This window comes from Seriola dumerili, unplaced genomic scaffold (assembly GCF_002260705.1).
Source record: "Seriola dumerili isolate Sdu_G_001 unplaced genomic scaffold, Sdu_1.0 BDQW01000105.1, whole genome shotgun sequence".
In the NCBI taxonomy this organism is placed as follows: Eukaryota; Metazoa; Chordata; class Actinopteri; order Carangiformes; family Carangidae; genus Seriola; species Seriola dumerili.
This window is the reverse complement of record NW_019174360.1, coordinates 73,729-97,407: the sequence shown is the minus strand read 5'-3', so window position 1 is coordinate 97,407 and position 23,679 is coordinate 73,729. Positions and strand designations below refer to the sequence as shown.

At 43.6% G+C, this 23,679-nt stretch overlaps 3 protein-coding genes across 3 annotated transcripts in view; 2 read left to right on the top strand and 1 right to left on the bottom strand.

Annotated features, from left to right (window-relative positions):
* Positions 1-659: 659 nt before the first annotated feature.
* Positions 660-4,286, bottom strand: sumo1 (small ubiquitin-like modifier 1). Its single transcript, XM_022746626.1, has 5 exons — positions 4,184-4,286; positions 3,741-3,815; positions 3,309-3,386; positions 3,136-3,207; positions 660-2,965 (listed from the first exon to the last, which is right to left on the bottom strand). Exons 1-5 carry the CDS (start codon positions 4,193-4,195, stop codon positions 2,897-2,899), a joined length of 306 nt encoding a protein of 101 aa, XP_022602347.1. The 5' UTR covers positions 4,196-4,286; the 3' UTR covers positions 660-2,896.
* A 979-nt stretch (positions 4,287-5,265) lies between these two features.
* map3k2 (mitogen-activated protein kinase kinase kinase 2) lies at positions 5,266-13,212 on the top strand. Its single transcript, XM_022746545.1, has 17 exons — positions 5,266-5,334; positions 7,722-7,794; positions 8,111-8,229; positions 8,838-8,878; positions 8,971-9,070; positions 9,162-9,275; positions 9,532-9,628; positions 9,768-9,898; positions 10,003-10,082; positions 10,315-10,379; positions 10,478-10,570; positions 10,667-10,906; positions 10,992-11,140; positions 11,237-11,368; positions 11,613-11,742; positions 11,824-12,001; positions 12,440-13,212. The coding sequence occupies exons 2-17, from the start codon at positions 7,740-7,742 to the stop codon at positions 12,657-12,659; spliced, it is 1,944 nt and encodes a 647-aa protein (XP_022602266.1). The 5' UTR covers positions 5,266-5,334; positions 7,722-7,739; the 3' UTR covers positions 12,660-13,212.
* Positions 13,213-19,407: 6,195 nt separating this feature from the next.
* LOC111222696 (sterol 26-hydroxylase, mitochondrial-like) overlaps positions 19,408-23,679 on the top strand; it is a 16,086-nt gene continuing 11,814 nt past the window's right edge. Inside the window, exons 1-5 of the mRNA XM_022746503.1 lie at positions 19,408-19,663; positions 20,425-20,615; positions 20,780-20,979; positions 21,061-21,258; positions 21,362-21,525. Coding sequence (XP_022602224.1) covers positions 19,421-19,663; positions 20,425-20,615; positions 20,780-20,979; positions 21,061-21,258; positions 21,362-21,525 — 996 coding nt within the window. The 5' untranslated portion in view covers positions 19,408-19,420. The remainder of the gene's footprint in view (positions 19,664-20,424; positions 20,616-20,779; positions 20,980-21,060; positions 21,259-21,361; positions 21,526-23,679) is intronic.

Here is a 23,679-nt window from a genome sequence, read left to right as displayed (position 1 = left end):
GGAATGAAGGGAAGATTTATATAGAGTGGAGTTTTCCTTTCTTACCCTCTTTGAGATAACGACCAGTGAGGTCTGCAACTTATTTTGTTTGTTTTATGTTTGCAGATATTATATAAATATAGATATAAATATATTTGGACTGAAATAAACATCATCTCAGTAATATAAAATATATATATATGAATATGAATGACATCCAGAGGAGAAAGAGGCTTTATTTATCCTTTGTCTCCAGAGGGCTTTGACCTTTGACCCTGTCACTTTTAGTCACCTTAGATTTGATCCCTGGCCCTTCATTGGTTCTGTGTTGCTGCAGCAGTGAAGCGTCTGACAATCCCTGGTTTTATTATAAGACAAAATGATGAGTAAATGAATAACTACTGTTAAGGAAATGCTTTTAAAATATCTTTGCACATACAATGCTGTGTAAACCAACTGTTTCATTAATTACCTTTACATATTTGACTGATCTGAATAATCTAGAGTCTAATTTCTTCACCTTTTCTTCATATATAAATACTATCTGTAGTTGTGGGCCTCTAATTTCCAATAATTAAAACCTTTACAATAAATACTGGAGTTACAGGTAGAGGAAGTCAACATACTATTTAATAATATACGAAGGATAACAGAAGTTTTTTCTTAAATATTTTATTCAAAAAAAGCAAAAAGCTCATCTCCAGAATTTCAAACCATCTGTATCAATGTTCCTCTAATGATGAACAGTCCCTTCACCTCGCTGAGATCAGTGTTATGGCTCAAATCACAGCCCTTCCTGCCCGGGGAGGGGGGGTTGGGGGGGTTGGGTGGAGAAATGATAACAGGCGCTCAGGCTGGGAAAATCCAATTGAGGTGACAGTTTTCCTGTTTGTTTTGATTCCACACACCTCTGTGGAGTGACGGCCGTTTTCTAGATGATCTGTAATCGCTGCTTCGCTTCGTTTAGAAAAGGATCATTATTTCCTTTTAATTTGCTTTTGGAGTGTAATGTCTGGCAGTGGAGACAGCTTCTGGATACATGCTGTATGCACTGAAAGCAAATGAGTCCCAGAGGTGCAGTTTACCCATCATCCACTGCAGCTCTGACCTGACATCTCGACTATCTCTGAAGAGTGAAACAACCAGAGTGTCAACAGACATCGACATGTTTTTTCTGTGTTACTGGTTCTTTCACCCCTCAGGAGTTGACCTGTCTTTGGGATCCACACACAGTTCGGGGCTGCGAGTGATCTTCACCTTCTTGAGGAACTTTATACAGAACACAGATTAAGAATTTCATCCCAAAAACAAAAAGGAACGCTTTAAAAACTAGCGCTGACAGCACAGTTTAACATGTCACTGTTCACAGACGAGCAGTCGGACTGTCTGTCTGCACCAGCTGCTGGAGGACAGAGTCATCTGAGGTCAAACCACTGTGACTGTCAGCCAGAAAAATGTTTCCAGAACGGGTATATATTTCAATATATAATCACAGAATGAAACCCTCCAATATAAATTAAAAACCACACTGGAGATACATATGGTAGATCATTCAAACACACTCTAATACTGAATACAACATATACAAGTAAAGCACAATTATCATTTAGAAAAATGTTTCAAATCTCAAATATTATCATATCAGGTCAATTATTACCAGAATTTTACAATTTGATTATGGTGCAGTCCTTCAAACACAGGCTGTAAATGAAAATGACTCAGATCTACAGGAACTAAATTTCATAACAAGTGGTTTTGAGGATGAGTTACAGAGAGACTGACTGTCCAGTAATCCAGCTGTTTATCAGCACACACTGTCTGCTCAATGCCCTGAATGTAATTACAGAAAACATCTGGAGTGAACTGCCTCGTGTACAAACAACTGCATCTTTCGCGTCTAACTTGGTGTCAAACTCCTCGTCACATCTCCTCGGGAAAAACAACAGGTGTGCAAGCGACTTATTTTTGTACGAATGAAAAGGAGGATGAAGCCAGTTTTAATGGCTGCTCACCTCAGACAGACTTAAAGGAATAGTGCATCCAGAAAATGTATTTGAGACGCTGTCTGCTCAGCTGATGCAGCTTTGTTTCAGTTTCCTCAAACTTGTTTTATTGTCAGGCAGCTTCTTCAATAGTCAAATATTTGCATCAAGACATAACATTATCAACATCTAATTTCTCCTGACATCCACTTTAAAACCACGTGGCACACAGATGCTTAATGTCGGGGACCTAAAAATCATACAAGTGGATATCAACACGTCTCGACTTCCTCAGCATCATGTAACTGCTAAATTTTGCTCTTTAAAATGGATGCTTAAATTACATTATATTTCAAAACACAAGTGTCTGCTTTCCGCTGTAGTGCACAACAACTTCTAAAAGTCTATTTGTTAAACGAGTAAATACTGAACCTTTTGGACCCTTAGTGAAACTGCTTGGTTTCCAAACACTGAAATTATCAGGAGTTTCATGAAAACATTAGTTTCCTTTAGAGGAAAGTGAAGCAAAGCTCCATTGACAACTGATCTTGTCTTGAAATGTTCATACATATGTGAAGATGATGACAACATTTTCCTGTTGGGTGAACTATTCCTTTAATGCAGCTTGTTCCTTGACAGAGTTATTTGCTTCTGCTGACTCCCGAAAAGAAAATGGGATAAAAAACAAAAATATGTGATTGAATGCTATTGCTCGAGTCAACAACATGAACATCCCTGCACTTCAGAGTACCGCAGACCCACTGTCCTTTTCCTCGTCCTTACCTCAGTCCGTTCACCTTCCCGCCCTCACACACATGGAAGCCCTGATAGAGTCGGTTTTGATCCAGATGGTTTGAAACTGAACAAAAATACGTACATACATACAAAATAAAATACAAAATAAGAGAAAAAAAAGATTTAGAAATGCAGGAGGTTTAATCGTTCCGAAGTCCGCCGGTCTGTTCTTGATAAACCTCGATGACGTCCTCGTCCTCCATCCCCAGCTGACATGAACACACAGCAGAGACAGGAGAGACATACATTAGCAACAGAATAAATGTCCTTCAGTTCTCATCACTCCTAGTCATGATCATAAAATAGAGCAGAGTAATCCAGATGAAGATGTTGGACAGTTCAGACAAAGGGATGCTCAAGACAAGAGAGACAAGTTTACCTCTTTCGGAGTTTGGTTATCTGCGATTCTCTGTCCTTCAAACAGAAACCTTAGCGTGCTCGCTGGGACGCCCTGGAAGAAACACACCAACGCAAAGCGGTATGAAATAACGGCCTCTGGTGCTGCTGGAGTTGAACATCTACAAAAAGCTCAGACTTCCTCTATCCTCATACCTGTCTCTGGCTGTAAGACTCCTTCAGCTTTTTTAGATGTGTCGTCATTTTCACCTTAAAGTGGATTTCACTGCTGTCCTGTGGGCGGAAGGAAACAGTGATGATGAGAAGCAGCAGAAACACACACAAGAAGGTAAGTGAAAAAACACAAAATATAAACATATTGTGAGAATAGTATTATTAGTTATATCATGGTATATACCACAACTGTTATTTTCATCAACCCTGATATTCCATATTGGTGGATCTTTATAAACAAGTAACTACAGGCTACATGTAGCATTTATCTCACAAGTGTCTCATGCAGCAGAAAACTCTCGATTAAGTTTCTTCACTCAGTCCTATTTGTTGATGATCAACTACTGTCCAAAGCTGCATATTCCTATGTTGAGCTCAGTGAGTCCCATCCATCACACCTGCATTTCTACCCACCTGACCGATCACTTTCAATTTGATGTACTCTCCGTCCTTCTTATCCCCGCCGTCTTGGCTGGATGGTTTTGTCTCCTAAAAAGACAATAAATAAGCAAAACACAAAACATTTAAAGGCCAGCTACACATGTAAACAGGCCTGCAGGCTTCATTTCACTGACTTTAACAACACTAAGGTTGACATATTTGTATATTTCGGTTTCAAAATGCAGGTAAAGCTTAATGTTTGGTATCAGAACTTTGAAAATGAACTGAAACCGAAGCTAGCCGCTAAGCTAAGCAGCAAAATAAGCAGTGAGCTCTGGGCCTGCAGCTACATGAGCTAACAGTTAGCATGTTAGATAATCACATACGAGGCAACAGCCACAAAAACACTAATTTGCCCCTTTTTTCTTTTCGTTTCATTTCAGACAATGAAAGACTCTGTGAGGTTTATATCTCACCGTGTCTGACATGTTTCTGCCTCTGTGTGTGTTGTGAAAAATGATCCGAGAACGGCGTTAGCTTTAGCTTCCAGTCGCAGCTTTAGCCTGATGTTGTGAGAATTCGACATCGACCGGACGGGACGACACATTCGAAATGCTTTCAAAATAAGATGAAAGCACTGTGGTCTTCTGCACATAACCGTCTTTAACTGTCATAAAATGAAAAAATCAAGCAATTAATCAATATTGTCTAAAGGGAAATGTATATTCTTTTAAATTTGGCATCATAGTATCAATTCATTATCAAATTTTTATATACTTTATATTTGTATAACTTCCCTGTCATACACTGGGAATTTTTTATCTGTTCGTAAAGCTACTCCTTTACGGCCATGTTGGGTATAATTTAAAGGGATGCTGACTGCAAAGTATGTGGTACTATTTCAAAGTGCATAAAATACAGCCATTATGTTCTGACCACTTAAATTACAGGTATGATCACCCACTATATATCTAGATAATTATTAAAAAATATAGGCCCATTTTATTCCTGTGTGTACAAACGTTTTTGACATGATGTTTAGGTACTTTAATGTTAAATATGATTTCTATGACATGGAAAGTTGTGTTTCTGTGTGACTCCCCCCAACGAGACTTGGAGACTGTCAAGTTTGCCAAAGTGAAAAAAACACATTTCCGGTTAATAACTGTCAACATAAAGTACGAAATATGTATTTATGGTTTTCCCTTCGCGAGACACATTGTGCTTTTATTTTCTCAGCAAAATCTCGACACTTCCGGTAGCCCTTTGTCCATCGACTGTTAACTTGACGCAGCTGTGGGGGCAACAGCGAACGAAGCTACCGTCAACGAGTGTGTAAAGTGCAACAAAATGAAAGCTGTCCATTGACTTTGCCTTTTCATTGCCGTGCAGACACGAGGATACTTTCTCGGATAAGCTGTTATCTTGTCATTTTTCTGCCTGAAGACATCCGCCGGGCTCAGCTGACAGCCGTCGGGCCTCGTCGTCGCGGCCCAGCAGGACTCGAGTGAAGTTGAGAGCGGACTACCAAACTTCTGCTTCCTCCAGCGGCTCTCCGCAGGGCCCGGGGCTCCTGTCACCGGCCCTGTGGATGAGGACGTGAGAAGCAATCTAATCAGACCCCCAGGTGAGATGATAGAGGTGAAACAGTTCGGTTCAGACCTGACATTTGTCCGTTTGATGGTTGCTTTTTACGGCCATGCATTGCGGGAGAGCTTTGAATTAGCATTAGCTTAGCTTGTCAACTTCCCTGGCCTGACAGCTAGCTGTACACGGAACTCTTCGGCTGGCGTTAGCCACTTAGCTTCCCGTATCAGCTATGTATGTGCAGCTGACTGTGTTTTGGTTATATTTCAAGATGCCACATCATTCATTAAGCACATTTTGGCCGTGGCACGTAATGCCAGATTGGCTAGCAACAGTTGTTAGTCAATTTTAGCTTATGGAGCTACTCAGCTAACGCTAGCAAGTTAATTTAAAGCTAATTATCTACTAAAGGAGGCCATAACAGTGGCAGTGTTGTTGGTATCAACTTTGCCGTGATCAGCTCAGCACAGTGATTTGAAAAGGACGATGTATGTTTGCCGATTGTAAAGTGCTAAGCTAATGTTGATGTTGCAGCCCACTCTCACCAGCGTGATGGAGTAGTCAGATTTTACGTCACTCGCAGACAGTGATCGATCAGTGATGATCAGACTCTGATCAGCGATATCCAATCAGCTCCTGATCAGCAGAGGCCATCTTGACTGTCCACACTTTAATTTCCAGACTCACTGCACACAGTCTGGTGCAGAGCCTCTGTCTGTAGTGTTGTATGGTATCATCACGACTTCACACCAGTAACTAACACTTTACTATAATATCATGACAACTGGTGATGAGTGTAGAGGGAATGCCAGGGAATATATCAATATGTTATAGGAATGGCTGCAACTATTAATTAATTCCTGTATTGCTTTTATTATTACATTAAATGTGCTCTATACTTCTGCCTCACCACACTTCCCAGGGAAGTATTGTAATGTTTACTCCATTTTAGAAGCTGATTAATTGATAAGTCGATCATCAGAAAGATGATATGCAGATACTTTAATAACCGATTAATCGCTTCAGTTCATTTTCAGACACAAATAGTGAAACAATGCCAAATATTCTCTGCTACTTGTCGGCTTTTCTTTGACATACATCATTGTAAACAAAATATTTTTGCATATTTGGACTTTCTGTCACATTCGGCACTGGGGATTTTTTTACCTTTCACATACTAAACACATATTTGTTTAAGATAATCATCAATTGTTATTAAAAAGTGATGATAGTCATTACTGGCTTAACCAGTAATGACTTTGCAGATTAAGACTTAACCTGGAAAAACATGATCATTATATGGAATGTTTGTATAAATGACACTGCCCATTACTTCATCAAGTGGTTTAAATTATTGCACATTATTGCACCAATAATACTCTAGTAATACAATATAGGAACTGGAGTAGGGAATAATACTCTGAAGGATGCAATTCTACGTAAATACATTTAGTTTTTATACCGTTAGTGCATTTGTCTGAAAGTCCTTTTGTCCCTTTTAAGGCAGGACTTTTAGTTTTAGTGTTTTCTTACTTTTTAAAGTTTGTTTTTACAATACAGTAAAAAGTCAAATTACTTTTTCTTCACTGATGTTGTCACAATCCTCTGTCACAGGATATGTTGCATTATTGGAATAAATACTCCAGTTTATTAGGAACACTTTGCTGTGTCTAACTGTCCAACGTTATTTGTATGAACGGTTTGGACAAAATGTTGGAATCTTCTTGAAGACAGGATTTATTACAGGCTTGTGTGTCAGATGTATTTTTAACTCCATGGATTTAATAAACAACTGAGTGTATCGTGGTAGAAGACATTTTCTGTAAAATCCGTTGAGAAAGTGTGAATAGAAAAGTTAACCAGAGAAGAAATGCCTGTTTTTGGCTGCCTGACAAATCACAACACTGATGCAAAGATCATATTAAAAGCCATAAATCGTTTTCACCAACTAGAAACATTAAAGTGACAGATACCATGGTGTAAATGGTAACGACGAGTGATAAATTCACCCTGTCTCCCTTCAAACTGCAGTATTTTCTAATTCAAAATGTTCCTGGATAAATTCAACAGACTGTACTCGTGAAATTTGATGCAGAGTTTTGTTTATACACAACAACAACAAGGCAAACACTGTTAGCTTTCAGTCAGTGTCGTGACAGATTTATATCTGAGACGCAGGACGGCACCGTCGTCACAGTGATGACACCAGCTGCACAACTTAACTGTGATAAAAATATATTCAGTTGTTGTTATCATTACCCCCCCTCCCTACACACACACACTCACACACACACACACACACACACACACACACATCTCACCCCTGTGGACGAGATCAGATCAACTGATCAGTCGGCAGCTTCAGGCTGGAACTTGTGTCCCGATCAGCTGCACGTCAGGATTCATGTTGTGCTTTTGCTGTTGCAGGAGAAAGGAATCCCTTTGATGGGAGAATCCTCTTTCCCGGCCTCCTGGGTCAATCGCCGTGCCACGATGATGGGTATGTGTGTGTGTGTGTGTGTGTGTTAAGACAGCGTTACTGTTTGGCAGAAAGCCAACTTTGTCTTTTGTTAAACTTACAAACCAAGGAATGTTTTTTTCCTCACTGAACAATGTGTCTTTGACATCATTAGCTCACAGTAAACCTCTGTGTTATCTGCAGGTAAATAACATGTTCCTATAGTTGTGCTCTTTTTTACCTGTAATTGTCATTTAAACATTTATATCTGACCTGGATTTTGTTAATTCACAATAATGTCAGCCCAGTTTTGCTTTTATCAGTCTTTATCTTTTAAAATCTGCTTGTTGTCCCTCAGATGAGCAGGAGGCGCTGAACTCGATCATGCAGGACTTGGCCGAACTGCACCGCTCCAGCCGTCCTGCCATGTTCCTGTCGGACCTGGGCAAACCCAAAGCCTCCTCGCCCAAGAACCAGGTGACAAAACAAGAACATAAAGTCTCTTATCTTTACCAGAGCCGTGACTCTGACTCATTACAGTGTGCTTATATATGACAGTGAGATTTCACAGTAAGAGCCTTTCAGGGAAGCTGGGGCTTTTAATGTGAAACTGGAAAAAGTTCACACAGACAAAGAGACCAGTTTAGAAACTGAGAAAGCCTCTTCCAGTAAAACGCACTGGTTCTTTCTTTACTTAACTGCCACTATTTAGTTTTGTTTTTTGGCCATTTTGTGCCTTTATTTGATAAAGACCGACAGGAAATGCAGAGAGAGAGAGAGAGAGAGAGAGAGAGAGTAGGGGAAAGACATGCAGCAAATAGTCCAGCCAGCCGGGACTCCAACTGGGGACACTGGTTTTAATAATTTCTTGATGGAGAAATTCTTTCTAATTTCTTGATGGTTTTTATTATAAGATATGATAAAAATGTTAATGTAATTTTCCATCAAATGTCCCAAATGAAATTAGAATCAGATGAACAGTGGTCGGTCAGAAGCCGCTGCTCTGTGTCGTCCTCTGTCACTGTTCATTCATCACATTTCTTTATTCTTTGTCCTCTGCTGAATTTTCCGTGACTTCTCCACAGAACGACGTCAGAGTGAAGTTCGAGTTCAAAGGGGAGAAGAGGTGAGTCTTCGTCCAGGTGCATGACTTTACTGTCAGCAGTGTGGACCAGCAGCTGTTCCCTCCCGACCTCTGACCTCTCTTCTTCCTCATAGGATCCTGCAGTTCCCTCGACCCGTCAAGCTGGACGACCTGAGGTCAAAAGCTAAAGTGGCTTTCGGTCAGACGATGGACCTTCACTACACCAACAATGAGGTGCGGAGCTTCACAGGCTGGAAAAACTACAGTTTTAATGCTGCTGTTGAATGAAATATTCAAAGAAAGTTGTTGTTTTTTCTTCCTGCAGTTGGTGATTCCACTGACGACTCAGGACGACCTGGACAAGGCCGTGGAGCTGCTGGATCGCAGCGTTCACATGAAGAGCCTGAAGATCCTGCTGGTGCTGCAGATGTCCTCTCAGGTCAGCAGCTCCCACCGTCTCTCCAGCATCAGGACAGACACACATGTTGTTGACACTTTGACAGAGACACTGACGACTGGAGGAGACCAGTCTTAGTTCCCAGTATTTCTACTTCTGTCTTAAGTATTTCTATTCGACTTGTTTAACAGCAGCAACTAATTCAAAACAGTTTTGACTCTTTTTTATTTTTAAGTCTTGTTATGAGTCGCTGGGTTTCGTCTGTTAACAGCCGGCTTTGTTCCTCTTGTTTCTGCAGAACTCTTCCTCCAGTATGGACCTCTTGCCGTCCCACGAGGAGCTGGACAACACGGGATTCAGGGTCGCTGACAAGAAGAGCATGCTGGCTTTGATAGGTGGATACACCAACTCACAATCAAATCAATTATCAAACTCACAATTCATGTTGTTGTTTTGCCACCGATCCAGCAGATATAATAATAATAAAGCAAATATCTTAAATGACAATGTTTCCCTCTGTCCTCCAAACCTCAGGTTCCCATTCGACGGACCGCAGCTCTCCTCCTCCAGGATACATTCCCGACGCTCTCCAGCAGGTGGCGAGGAACGGCTCCTTCACCAGCATCAACAGCGAGGGGGAGTTCATCCCCGAGAGCATGGACCAGGTACCAGCAATTACCAATACTAGTTATCTAATAACAGATCAATATGATTTTGGCCGTGACGGTGTGTGTGAGCTTCTCTGTCTGAGCGTCTTTGTCTCCTTCAGATGTTGGACCCACTGTCCATGAGCAGTCCGGAGAACTCGGCGTCGGGAAGTTGTCCCTCTTTAGACAGTCCACTGGACAGGTGAGCACCGCGTTCTTCTAACCGCACAACAGACTCATTTAATATTTAATACCTGCAGATACTCTTAGTCTAAACACACCAGGTGTAAACATGAAGTGTGGACAGGTGACAGGTGACAGGTGACAGGTGACAGATGACAGGTGACAGGTGACAGGTGACAGGTGACAGGTGACAGGTGACGCAACACGGACAACATGAAATAAAGGTTCAGGTGTTGTTTGTCTTCATGCAGCGACTACCCGAAGTCCAGGATGCCCAGAGCACAGAGCTACCCAGACAACCACCAGGACTTCCCAGGTGTGTGTGTGTGTGTGTGTGTGTGTGTGTGTGTGTGTGTGTGTGTGTGTGTGTGAGAGAGAGATACAGACAGACTGATTGAACTCTTGTCTTGTCAGAGTACGACATCCCAGTGTTCGAGAAGTCGGGGAAAGGGGGAACGTATCCTCGGCGATACGGTATTCCCTTCGGCCTTCAAGACTACAGCGATGGTGGGCGACGTTTTAAATATTAAATAATTATATTGTTTCTTCATGATTCATCTTCCTCACCGTTCCTGCTTCTCCTCCTCTTCCTCCGCGCGGCAGGGAGGAAGACCTTCCCTCGGGCTCGGCGAACGCAGGTTCACGGCTTCCGCTCGCCGGTCAGCTTCAGCCCGACCGAGCAGTCGCCCAGCACCAGCAGCGGCAGCAGCGTCTTCACCCCCGACCTGGAGGAGGCCCCGGGACCCGCCAGGAGGCCGCGGAGGGGCAGCGACATCGAGCCCAACCCCAATCCGACGGCCGCTCCCACCCTCTCTGTCATGGACATCAGTCCGCCCAGCCGCTGTGAGTCTCCGTGAAACAGCCGCAGAAAGAATCTCTCCCATGTTTCTTTCCTGTGATTTAATCGCTCGTGTCGTTTCGCCTCCAGCTCCACGAGCTCCAACCAACTGGCGGCTGGGGAAGCTTCTGGGTCAGGGAGCCTTCGGGCGGGTTTTCCTCTGTTATGACGCCGATACTGGGCGGGAACTGGCGGTCAAACAGGTCCAGTTTGACCCGGAGAGTCCGGAGACCAGCAAGGTGAGGATAACTCAGACGGTGTTTATCTGGTTCAGGGTGGACGGCGGCTGGGAAACAACAGAGACGACGGTTTGTCCTGTGTTCGTCTTTATTCAGGAGGTGAGCGCGTTGGAGTGTGAAATCCAGCTTCTGAAGAACTTGTGCCACGAGCGGATCGTCCAGTACTACGGCTGTCTGCGGGACACCATGGAGCGGACGCTCTCCATCTTCATGGAGTACATGCCCGGCGTGAGTGTTCGTTCACACGTCCACACGTTTACTCTACACGGTGATGTAAAGGCTAAAGACAAATAACTAACCTTCCATAAAAAGGAAGGGCTTGAGTTTGCTTTTAAAGGTGTGGGATTTTACAGAGTTAAAACAAGGTGAATGAATCAAATAGAAACGAATAAGACGACAATAAAATCCAGTAAAACCTGATAAAAACATGTTAAATGTCTGTCTGTCGTCTGTCGTCTGTCGTGCTGCTCAGGGCTCCATTAAAGACCAGCTGAAGTCGTACGGAGCGCTGACGGAAAACGTGACGCGCCGCTACACCCGGCAGATCCTGGAGGGCGTGTCCTACCTGCACAGCAACATGATCGTCCACAGGGACATCAAAGGTGAGCCGGACCGTCTGTGGTTCACCTCAAAATTCACAAGAACAGAAGCAGGTTGATAAACTCGGTCTCGTCTCTGTTCAGGAGCCAACATCCTTCGTGACTCGGTGGGTAACGTGAAGCTGGGAGACTTCGGCGCCAGTCGGCGGCTGCAGACCATCTGTCTGTCAGGAACAGGCATCAAGTCGGTGACCGGCACCCCCTACTGGATGAGCCCGGAGGTGATCAGTGGAGAGGGCTACGGCAGGAAGGCCGACATCTGGTGAGAGCTCAGGCGCCCTGTTGTGCCGGCGACACTCAGCGGCAGCCATATTGTTTTCAGGTTCTCCGTCCGTCTCATTCTCGTTGACACAATATCTCAGTAACGCTTTGAGGGAACTTCTTCAGATTTGGCTCATACATCCACGTGGAGACAACGACAGACTGATTCGATTTTGATGTGTGATTTTGGTGGCTAAAGGTCAAAGGTCAAGGTCACTGTGACATCAGAAAACACTTTTTAGCCATTACTCAAGACTTCACAACAAAATTTCAACAGAATTTCACACACGGTTCATAGTTTATTAAACTGAGTGTGAGGCGGTAATTCTAGTTATTTCATGATGTTAGAGGTAAAAGACGTGGGAGGAAACTCTCACTCCAGCTGGAAGAAGAACTGTGTGTTTGATCCTGAGTTTAACACCTGTCCCTTCGCCCTCAGGAGCGTTGGCTGCACCGTGGTGGAGATGCTGACCCAACGACCCCCCTGGGCGGAGTTTGAGGCCATGGCAGCCATCTTTAAGATCGCCACCCAGCCCACTAACCCGGTTCTCCCCGCCCACGTGTCGGACCACTGCCGAGAGTTTCTCAAACGGATCTTTGTAGAGACCAAGCAGCGGCCGTCTGCTGATGAGCTACTGAGGCACATCTTTGTACATTAACCCCACCCCTGAACCTTTAAACCCCCGCCCGCCTGCCGAACTGCCAGATACGGCCTTACCCGATGGGGCGTCCCCGCCTCTGACCCCGCCCCCTCCACCTCCGAGCTGAAACCACATCAGACCAGGAAGGACTGGCTGGAACAAGGTGGGGCGTGTAGGCGTGGGGTGGCGCGTACCTGCTCCTCCTGTCTCTGTTTGTATGAGACTGCCATAGAGGACATGAGTTTTTATTTTATTTTTCTCCGCAAGTTGCACCTTAATTTGTGAGAAACGGAGGGACGGAGCACTTCCTCCTGAAGCGACGAAAAACGACTATTTGAAAACGTCTCCTTTTTTATGTTTGTACGGTTCCTCTCTTCAAACGTCTTGGAGTGGGATAGTGTCGGTGTTGTGGACCTACAGGAGGTGACGCCTGACTCTCAATGGCTCTGCCCCCCGCCCCCCCTCTCCCCCCCATCTCGCTGACCCGACCCCAGAATGTAGTCTCCTGCCAAAACCCAGAGCGATGGTGAGGACCTGGGCCCGCTGCTATAGAGAACACTCCCCACCAACAGTTTCCACTCACCCTCTGGTCTCAGATGAAATGCTTTGCCTCTGCTTTACTGTCTGTAACCCCCCCCCTCCTCCCTCTCCCTCTCCTCCCTCCCCCTCTTCGTTCTTTGCCGTGTGCCTTTTCTGTTTTGAAACGCAGTGAGTTTGTGGATAATCTCTGTCGTTCTTAGTCGCAGTCGTTCTGAGTGTCGTTTTTTTTTTTTCTCCTCCTGGATAAACTGCCTTTTGCACCGTTTAGCCCGAATCCAGCTGATCCCAGTTCAGCCGCAACGTCCGTTTCTGCCTTTTTCTGTAACACAGACTCTCCTGCTGTTGAGATGGGGTCCCGCCTCAGCTCGGCTCACTCGGTTCGTTTGCCTGGTAACAAAATACGCTTCAGACTTTTTGTTTGAAAAACAGGTTTCACCTCCCGACCGGTTCTCCGACAGGGACTGGAACTCCTGCTTCACAGAATCCAGACGTGTTGATTTCTCGAATGCACCTTTTGTCTCCTCTGCTTCTCAAAGTGTTGAGTGGTCTGATTGGTTGGACTCTTGTGGATTCAAAGTCAGTTCATGGCCGTTAGATCCTGACTTTTACCGGTACGTCACTGGTTTCGTGCAGCTGCTACATCAGTTAGCAGCCGCCTGGTGAGCAGAATATTTAAGAATATTTCATTTAAAATCCTGTGTTTAATACAGTTTGATATGAGATATAGTCAGGTCGCTCTGCAGAAGCAGTTTATAGACGAAACAATGAATTTATCATTTTAGAAAATAATGGTGGGATGAACTGACGGTGAGATTAACGGTCAGTTGCATCAGATCTGTTATTTACATGAGGAAACTCAGAATATGGCTCTTTGGTGGCGAAGAAACTTCCTGTCGACCACTTCAGACCACGAGAAGCACTGAAACTAAAGAGGAGCATTTGAAGAGCGTTGATCAAGGCGAGAGTCTCGCAGCTGATTGGCCAGAGGTCTGGCTGTATGACGCTGTCCCGCTGTTGTCCGACATGTGGAGCCGTAAGCCCGGACGTTTCCAAACGCCTCACGAGCTGCTCGTCGTTGAACCTACAGGTACATATCCAGTTAACTGTCTCTTCATGGTCCGCTGCTGCAGCCGGTCCCTTCCTGTCCTCCATCACTGTGCCATATCAGAGCACTCTCATTGTGTCACATGTGGTTATGTTTGTATTGTTTGTGTTTTTGGCCTCACATGCACTCCCACAGAACAGACCCGCTCTCCACGGTGTCGTTTACAGTTTCCCACAGAGCTTCACTCCTGAACAACAGGCGGCGCTGCAGCTTCTGTATCAGAACGTCAACTCGTCACTTTAGCCGAACCACAAACGAGCGCCGCAGCTGTTGCCGCCGCCGCCGCCGCCTCCGCTTCCTCTCGGGACCGAGCTTCACTCACGTCGTTGTGTTGAATACGACCGATCCATAGAGGTTGTTCATGGCGTTGGCTCCACAACTATGCACCAGTAACACCAGACTGCAGCTTTAAATGAGTTCTCCGCAACCAGCGACCCCTCGGCTGATGATGACCAGGAGGAGTGATCTTTTTTGGGTCAGCTCTGCCAACAACCAATCAACATGCTAGCTGGTTAAATGTCCCACCTCTTACACGTTCACCACAGACGAGTTCAGCCCTCACCCGGCTTCATGTCAGACCTCGATCCCTTCGCAGAAGACAGACCCTTAAACGTTAGTCAGACAGAGTAATCAGAGTCTCGGTGTGTGTGTAGGTGTCAGTGTGTGTGTTGGTTGTGGGCGGAGCTGCAGTGACGTAGAGATTTACACACAGTGTCTAAGACAGATGAGCTCGCAGTAATATTTTACCGGCTCTTTACACATTAGCTCTAAAATGTCCCTGTGTGTCGTTTCAGTGACTTTATTTGTTCTTATTATTTTTGAAACAAGTTGGTAACATGTCAAACTCCTCCTTGACTTCCCACAATGCACTGCAGCTGGTTGAGTGTTTGGAGACCTGAGAACATGAAGCAGACTTAGTGGTGAAGCTGCACGTTTAAACAGTGTCAGCCCATAACTTCTTCTTCTACTGCTCCAGTGACACCACCTCATTTCATTAGTTTACTTTCCAGTATGAAGTTCGATGTTGGTGGATAGGCAGGCGGATGTTTTTGGTACTGATCAGTAAAGAAATGACATGTAGCTGTGATATATTTGGTACGAAAACTTGCGAGGACGACATGTATCTGCAGATGTTGTTGTAATTTCCTGCAGTGTCCACCAGGTGTTACTAAAGAGCCGTGTTTTACTGATCGCACCTGTTCAACAGCTGCTTCTCCTCGCCTTGAATCATCCAGGAAGTCAAAGCCAGGGTGACTCAGAGCTGCTAACCACAGGTTGTGATTTTCCCTGAAGGCACTTATACTGGTCTGAAAGATTCAGACCGTCTGTCGCTCTGTGGTTGTGTGTCTGTCATCAGCCGGTAGCTCCGCACAGGTTGTGGAAACAAACTCCTCCTTCACTCACGTTATGCATTTTCCAAACGGTACCAAACAAACAAAGCTCCAGAGAAGAAGAAGTCATTGTAGAGTATTTGCAAATCAGCCTCCTGTATTGAGTTGGAGGCGGCGTACAGTAAACTGTCTGGTACAGATGGAGATTCAGTTGTAAAACGCCGCCAGCACTGGTAAACCTTGATACGCACTACCATTATGCACTATCGATTATTCACTGATGCTTTTTCACGATTCCTCGTCAGCTGTCGCTCGTGCAGCTCGGTTCAGCGACCTTTTCTTTGCACATTTTAAAGACTATTCTTTATTTTTACACAAGTGTGAATGTGAGCGGGTGTGTGTGTGTGTGTGTGTGTGTGTGTGTTGAGGGTTCAGTTAGCGATGACCTGTACATGAATGTATTGTCTCATTTCTACCGTCAGATGGCCTCGTTCACCACAGTGGATTAAACTCTTTGGTACCAGTATTTGCCACCTGCAGACGCCAAGATACACCTGTAGTTCTCTCTTTAGTGTCTAAAGCCACTGCTGCCACTCCTGGATGTGTGTGAGTGTGAGTGTGTGTGTGTAATTTGTATGTGTGTGTGTGTGTGTGTGTGTGTGTGTGTGTGTGTGCGCGAGTTTGTAAACGTGCATTTACTGCAATTTGTGCTCATTGGACACTGCGCCTGAAATGCCTTGAGCATTCTGACTGTAGGGGGTGAGAACATTAAAATAATAATGAAAATGAAATTTAAAAAAAATCATGTACAAATGTATAAAATGAAAATGTACCCTTTTTTTTTTTTTTTTTTTTTTTAAAGAAAAGTACACTTATATCCCACATGTTTGGTCTCTGTGTATTGTAAAAGAAGCCATGTTTATAATTCTAATTGGTTTGTGACCAATACGCCTGTTTATATCAGATCTGTATATCAGTGGTACGCATAATTTTTTAATATATATTTTTTATTTTACCTTTTTTTTAAATGGGAGATTGTATGGTTGCATGGTTGGGTCCTGAGAGACGCAGCAGTGCCGTTGAATGGTTGCTGTTTTTTGGCAAAATTCTGGAGTATTGCCACAGCTCTGTGTTCATAATTACAACAATTATGACTATGACGATGAAAACAATAAAAGATATTTATTTCACATCTGAGTGACCGTTGTTTCATAGAAACAGCCTCTGCTTGAAATGTATTTTCAGATTTTTGCCTGTTAATGTTGTTAATGGAAAGCCAAATTAGATCCAGAAAATGTGTATCTACGGATAGAGTAATAATAGTATTACTCTTGTTTCGACTTTATCTTATAATTTAGATTTCTATCACAAGATTTGACTTTCTATTCCATAATTCTGACTTTTTAACTCATAATTTCTACTTTTTATCTCATTCTGTCTCATAATTTTTACTCTTATTCTCATACTTTTGATTTAACATGATTTTATTTTTTAATCAAGGCTACGTTTTTACGATTTTTTCCTTTAATAGGTGGAAATAGGTTTCCATAACAAACATCCAGACATTTGTTAAAAATTTAAATCATAATATAAATAAATACTCTCAATGAAAGCAGACTGACGGTAATATAGTTTTACCACTGTAAAGTATAGAAAGATATATTGTGTAGGTTTATGTGTAGTGGTAGACATAATAACATACTAACGCTTCCGGTGAAGACCTCCAAAATAAAACTGTCGAATCAGACTGAAAAGACGACGCGGATCGATACCTCTTGCCGCGGCATTTCAGCATTACTTTTGGCAGAAAACAAAGCATGGAGCGCCGGCGAAAGCTGCTCCGTGCCGTTGCCTGTGCGGCGGTGCTTCTTCTAGAGAAAACACCCGAAAAAAGACGCATTTTGAAGAGAAACTGGCCGACGTGCAGCAGTCTCCCTCCGGATTTAAAGGTGTGTGTGTGTGTGTGTGTGTGTGTGTGTGTGTGTGTGTGTGTGTGGTGGGGGGTGCTAATGCTAACTCTGCTATGTGTTAGCATGAGTTTGTTTTAACGGTCGTGGTAGTTTAATTGAACACACTGTGTGTAGAAGTGACAAAAACATTAGATATTGAGGTTTTACAATGATGGGATGGTCAAAGATGGCGGCCGGTTCGTTTGGATGGAAGCTAACGGTTCTTTCGGTGACGCATTCACACTAGTCTCTTTAACTACGTTGTTATAATGCCATTTGCTAACAAACTAATTGTAGCAGGTGTTTAATTAATTAAACCTGAATTCTGTAAGAAATTAAAAAAAAACCCTACCTAAATTAATTAAAATGATTTTTTCCTCCAGTAAAAACGACAGACTGATTTTAATATTCTGCTTTTTTTTTTTATTAACTATGATGAAAAGAAAAAATTCCAGCCTTGTGGTTTAAATTAAATGAAGAAAGTAAAGAAAATATACACCTAAAGAAAAGACGGGAAAGCTGAACACTTATTTCACCAGTACTCTAAAGTACAGTTTAAAGAGTGTGCAGATTTCCCCTTCTTCCTTTGTGGCCTCAAACGCAACAGATTTTTACAGCAGAGCATTCAGTTGTGTAGGCCTAAATTATACATCAGTTTGAACTGAATGTACCATGCAACCCTCAACTCAGCTTTCTTTAAATTATTAAAACTGTGCAAGTTTCAAGTTTGATGACAACATTTTAAGCCAGAGTGTAAAGTCTCATTGAATGAAGTCAGTTTTTCATGCAACTCATTATGTGTTTTGTATTTTATTCTGTCTCTGCAGGTCGATGACAGCTGAGATGACTTTTTAAACTTTGTGAAGATGACTCCAGAAGAATTGGACATTTTGCTGAGGAGAGTTGGGCCATGACTTGCCAGACAGGACACCAAACTACGAAAAGCTATTCCTGCAAAAGACAGGCTGTCTTTGACCCTGAGGTTTCTGGCAACAGGTAAATATGTACTAATACACATAATACACGTACATTGTTGTCTGAGGCCTTCGTCTGTTTATAGTTTACTTCCTTTTTTCCTGCAGGAGAGTCCTTCCGATCCCTCAGCAGTAAGTACAGGACGGGATGCAGCACTTTCTCTAAAGTCATTTTTGAGAGTCATATACCAGCTGCGGAAAGACGGAAGGACTACTTCATGCCGCCAACAGACGGGCTGCTGTGATTGGACAGCATCTGAATTCAAGTCCATTTTATTTATATCGCCCAAATCACAAATGTGCCTCAGACTCTTGTCTCAGATCAGAAAAACCTCTGTGATATTGAATCATGGTGTTAAATATAAAAAAATGACTTAAATGATCAAACAAATATCACAATTATGAGTTAATTTTCTGTCTAATCAATTAATTAATTTATCTGAACACAATTAAGGATTCAATGTGGGCAAAAGGGGTGAAAATAAGAACTGCTGTCAGCAACCCTGACACTGCAGTGACCCTGACTGACCACTAGATGTCAGCACGACGCCACTAATTCATCTGAAAGATCAAAATCATACAGAAACTTTCAGTGGATTTAGCTGCAGGTTTGAAGAGTAAAAGCAGGTTAAAGCAGGTATTTTATATTTTGTTGTTACGTCACTTTATTGTCTTTATTCTCTCTATTCAAAGACACAATAGTTGCATTAAGGACTGTCAAGAAAATCTTAATTATACGAGAATAAATGAATCTCTCAAGTATTTAATACGAACAGTTCCTGCAGTACCGAGAACTGGCTGTAGGGAGATGAACACCATAAAAGGAGTCGTACTGAACAAACTTCACTAACACATTCGCTGCCTTCACACTGTGTCCAGCATGGCCTCCCCGGCAGCAGCTGCCCGGTCCCTCTCTGCCCTCTGCGCTCGGACAGTGTCGGAGGCCCGGACCGGTCCGGAGCTCCGACCCGGAGCGTCCGCACCCAGAAGAAACCTGAGCGTCCAGACGACGACTGAGACGGGAAGGCTCAAAGGCATCGATGACCTGCCCGGGCCCAGTATGTCCACCACTCTGTACTGGTTGTTTGTCAAAGGTTACGCGGAGAAGAGCCACCTCCTGCAGGTACACGCTGCACGGGACTGTCACAACAAATAACTGATAGTTTTTATTGATCCATTATTGACAAATGACGTTTTTGTCGTGCAAGAGAAGATTCACATATATATTAGTATTTAGTATTTTCATCTTATGAAATATGTTTATGAAATATGTGGGTTATGTGGGTTATGTGCAGCATTTGAGGAAACAACACAAACATTAACTGTGTTTAATAAAGTTTATGTAAATGTAGAAATTATCTCTCTTTCCTGAATTTAAAAATATTTTTAGAATGTTTTTAAGGCTACAGGTTGGTATATTGTGATTTAGAGACACAACCATCTGAATTTGAGTTATATAATTACCCAGAATCCCATTTTCACCAAGTCTCAGGAGTAATTTTATTGTTAGGAACTTGTTAATTGCTGCAGACATTTTACACACAGGAGGAAAGAAAGAAGTTGTAACAGTATCACAACGTAAAAATGCAGTAATACGCAGTGTAGTGTGGTAGTAGTAATTTACTCAATTATTGAAAGTAAAAGAACTCACTGTTTCCGACTATTAGATAGAATATATCTCTATATTATTGCACCTGTTAGACAATTAAATCTACGTAATTATGGAGCTAATTATATATTTTGGTTGAACAGGTTTATAAAAAAGTAACCAGTTACTTTAGGTGGAGTAATTTAATACAATAGAATATTTCAGGTTGTACAAGTATCTCAGAAATCAGCTGTGTAAATGTTGAAATTGTGGTTCACACTGTCATTATTCCTCAGGGTTTACAGAGGAGTCTGTACGGACCCATTTGGCGCTCCAGGTTCGGCCCGTTCGACCTCGTCAACGTGGCGACTCCGGAGCTCATAGCTCAGGTGATCCAACAGGAGGGTCGCTACCCGGTCCGGGCCGAGCTGCCGCACTGGAAGGAGTACAGGGACCTGAGGGGACAGGCCTACGGTCTGCATGTGGAGTGAGTGGAGACGGACGCCGCGGCGGGACAAATAATAACATTTAAAGAGTTAAAGCTTCATGTTTTTGAAAGTCTGATTTCTTGTGAAGGGGTCCCTCACGACGCCTTCATGGGTCACCTCGAATCTGTAATCTGAAGAACATTAAAGCTCTGTCACTTTCCAGCACAGGACCAGAGTGGTACCGGATCCGCAGCGCCCTCAACCCCAAGATGCTGAAGCTGCAGGAGGTGTCGGCCTTCGCTTCCACCATCCACAGCGTGGTCAGAGATCTGCTGCGACGCGTCGAGCTCCTCCGCAGCCAGAGTCAGGACCAGGCCACGGTTTCTGATCTGGCGTCTGAGCTCTACAAGTTTGGCTTTGAGGGTAAGAGGCGCTGCAGCGACACTCAGAGTGGAGGGCACAGAGGGAAGTGAGTCCTCTGAACCTTTCCCTGCTCCCCTGCAGGCATCTCCTCCATCCTGTTTGAGACCAGGCTGGGCTGCCTGCAGGAGGAGATTCCCCCGGACACGCTGCGCTTCATCGCTGCCGTCAACAACATGCTGACGCTGTCTGACATGGTGTTGCTTTTCCCCCGCTGGAGCCGCAGCGTCCTCCCCTTCTGGAAACGCTTCGTTCAGGCGTGGGACGACCTCTACGACGTAGGTAGGCAGCAAGAGAAACGACTGAAGGGGGAAATCTGCGTCTTTTCAGGTTCCGGTTTCACGTTGACATCCATGTTTTTTTTTCCTGTGTGTCTGTTCGGCAGCTCAGACCCTCATCGACAGGAGGATGGCTGAAATCGGAGCGCAGGTGTGCAGCGGCGAGCCGGCAGAGGGCATGTACCTGACTTACCTGCTGTCGTCTGACAAGATGACCAGAGCCGAGGTCTACATCAGCGTCACGGAGCTGCTGCTCGGAGGAGTCGACACGGTGAGGGGGGGGGGGCAGATGACACTGTTTATGCTTCTTCATCAGATAAAACTTCACCCACACAGTGAGACAAGCCCCCACAGGAAACAGTGAAGCATCGGTGGGATGGTTCGCCTGCTCAGACCTGATGTTTCATCAGCGTCTCTTTGTGCTTCAGTTGATTGTTTCCACATTCTGAGATGTATTTGTTCCAACAAACATGTTTCCAGCTTTAAAGGCGGCTGTGTTCTGAGTTCATGATCTCCTGCGCTCCTTCTGACCGGAGGGAGAGCAGGAGGAAACCCAGCGATCGACAGCTGGAAGGTGAATCGTGCTGCAGATGAAGTTTGACTTTTCATGGATGTTTAGGGACTTTTTAATGGAGGAAATTGGTGTTTGTTTCACAACTTCACATTCCAGTTCCTCTCTTGAAAAACATCATTATTAATCATCATCGGTAATTCTGTCCAAATTAGGAACGCTGTTTTGTCCAACAGCAGCTCCTCCTCCTCTTGGTCTCATTTGTTTTTTTTAAGTCAGTGAAGTACTTTCTATGAATTCTTTCCATCTGAGGCAAGCTGTGTGCCTGCACCTTTTAGATTTGGCAGAAACAGTCGGGTTTTAAAGTACAAAAATATCTGAACGCTGAGCAGAAGAAACCGGATTGTTTGTTGGAACCTATCAGATTTGGCTCTGGAGGGAGAACTCCAGGGTTCTTCTTTGCAATTCTTGATTTCCTGGACAGAGCGTTTCACCAGTTACAGAGAAACAGCCTGGAAGTTACACAGACGTGAGAGACAACAATATGTGTTCAATAGAACTTCCAATAACTAAGTGAAAAGGGGATGTGTATTAACCCAGATCTGCATTAACATGTTGGGAACTGAGTAACGTTGCAGGTGAAGAAGGTTCAGACTTCATTAACTGTATTTTCCTCTGTCAGTTTCCCAGAAATAGTGCTGATGTCTGAATTATTCATATTTTTCATAATTCACATGAGTCATAATTTTAGTGAAAAGGGCAGGAAAATAAATCCCCTTACATGTAAATAGACTTTATTATAGTTTAATTTCTTACATCTTTCTTCTTTATTAATGTACAAATAGTAAAACAAACATTTGAGCTTTTCTATCATGATATTTTGAGTGATTGTGACTAAAGATATGAAATATAACACAGGTGCTTCACAAAGAGAGAAATGAATGCATGAAAAAATCATCAGAGGGTTAATGTCACACACCAGGTTAGAGGTGTGGACTCGGGACTCGTTAGTCTTGATGTTCCACTGCTGATCGTACCTGTAACTGTGACCTTAACCCACGTCTGCACAACACTGATGTTAAGATCTTTGTTTCCACACCAGCAACAACAGAACAAACTCTGACCCAGTTGCAGAAATGTGTCGTAGTGATGCCTGGAGGTGAAAGAACGGCGTTCATGCTCCAGCAGCTTCCAAAAGATCAGAACCTGTCAGAGTCTGGCTGTTGTGTAACTTGAAGGCATTGAAGGTGAAATACAAAAGTCGAGGAAATAACCATCAGGTCTTTTGTGTCACCAGGCAACAGCCTGTGGATTTAGATGTAATTAAACTCCCTGAGGCTTTGTGCTGCTTGTGGTGAAATCGGATGAGTTTTGCTCGAGGGAATCAAAACCTGAAACTGCAGGAACGCACTCAAACACAGATAATCACAGACGGGGTTGCTGCACATACGGCAGAGCCTGTCTGGCTGCATTCCCAGGTGTGGTCGGGACTTGTTGCTATTATTTTAACCATCAGCTGGAGGTTTGTGAAGACCTGGGTGTTACTGCAGCGATCATCCAGGTCTTATCATCAGAGGAACCTTTGTTTTCATTTGTGGATTCTTGATTCAGTCCAATAAATCTGATGGTTTTGTGTGTTTTTGTTTTTAGATTATGTTTAATCTTTGAAATATTTGCGTGTTTCGAGGCTGCAGGTTTGCTTTGCTGTTTGTGTTGCTGTTCAGATGCCTCAGGTTGGGAAGAGTTCAGATGAGTTTTAATGTTCCAATATGCTGATTACAAACCGAGCATGTCGCTTTAAACATGACACAGTACAACAACCTCCTCTGTGTTAAAGATAGGCTCCATGTTTCCTCCTGTTTCCTCCTGTTTCCTCCTCTGTTTCCTCCTGTTTCCTCCTCTGTTTCCTCCTGT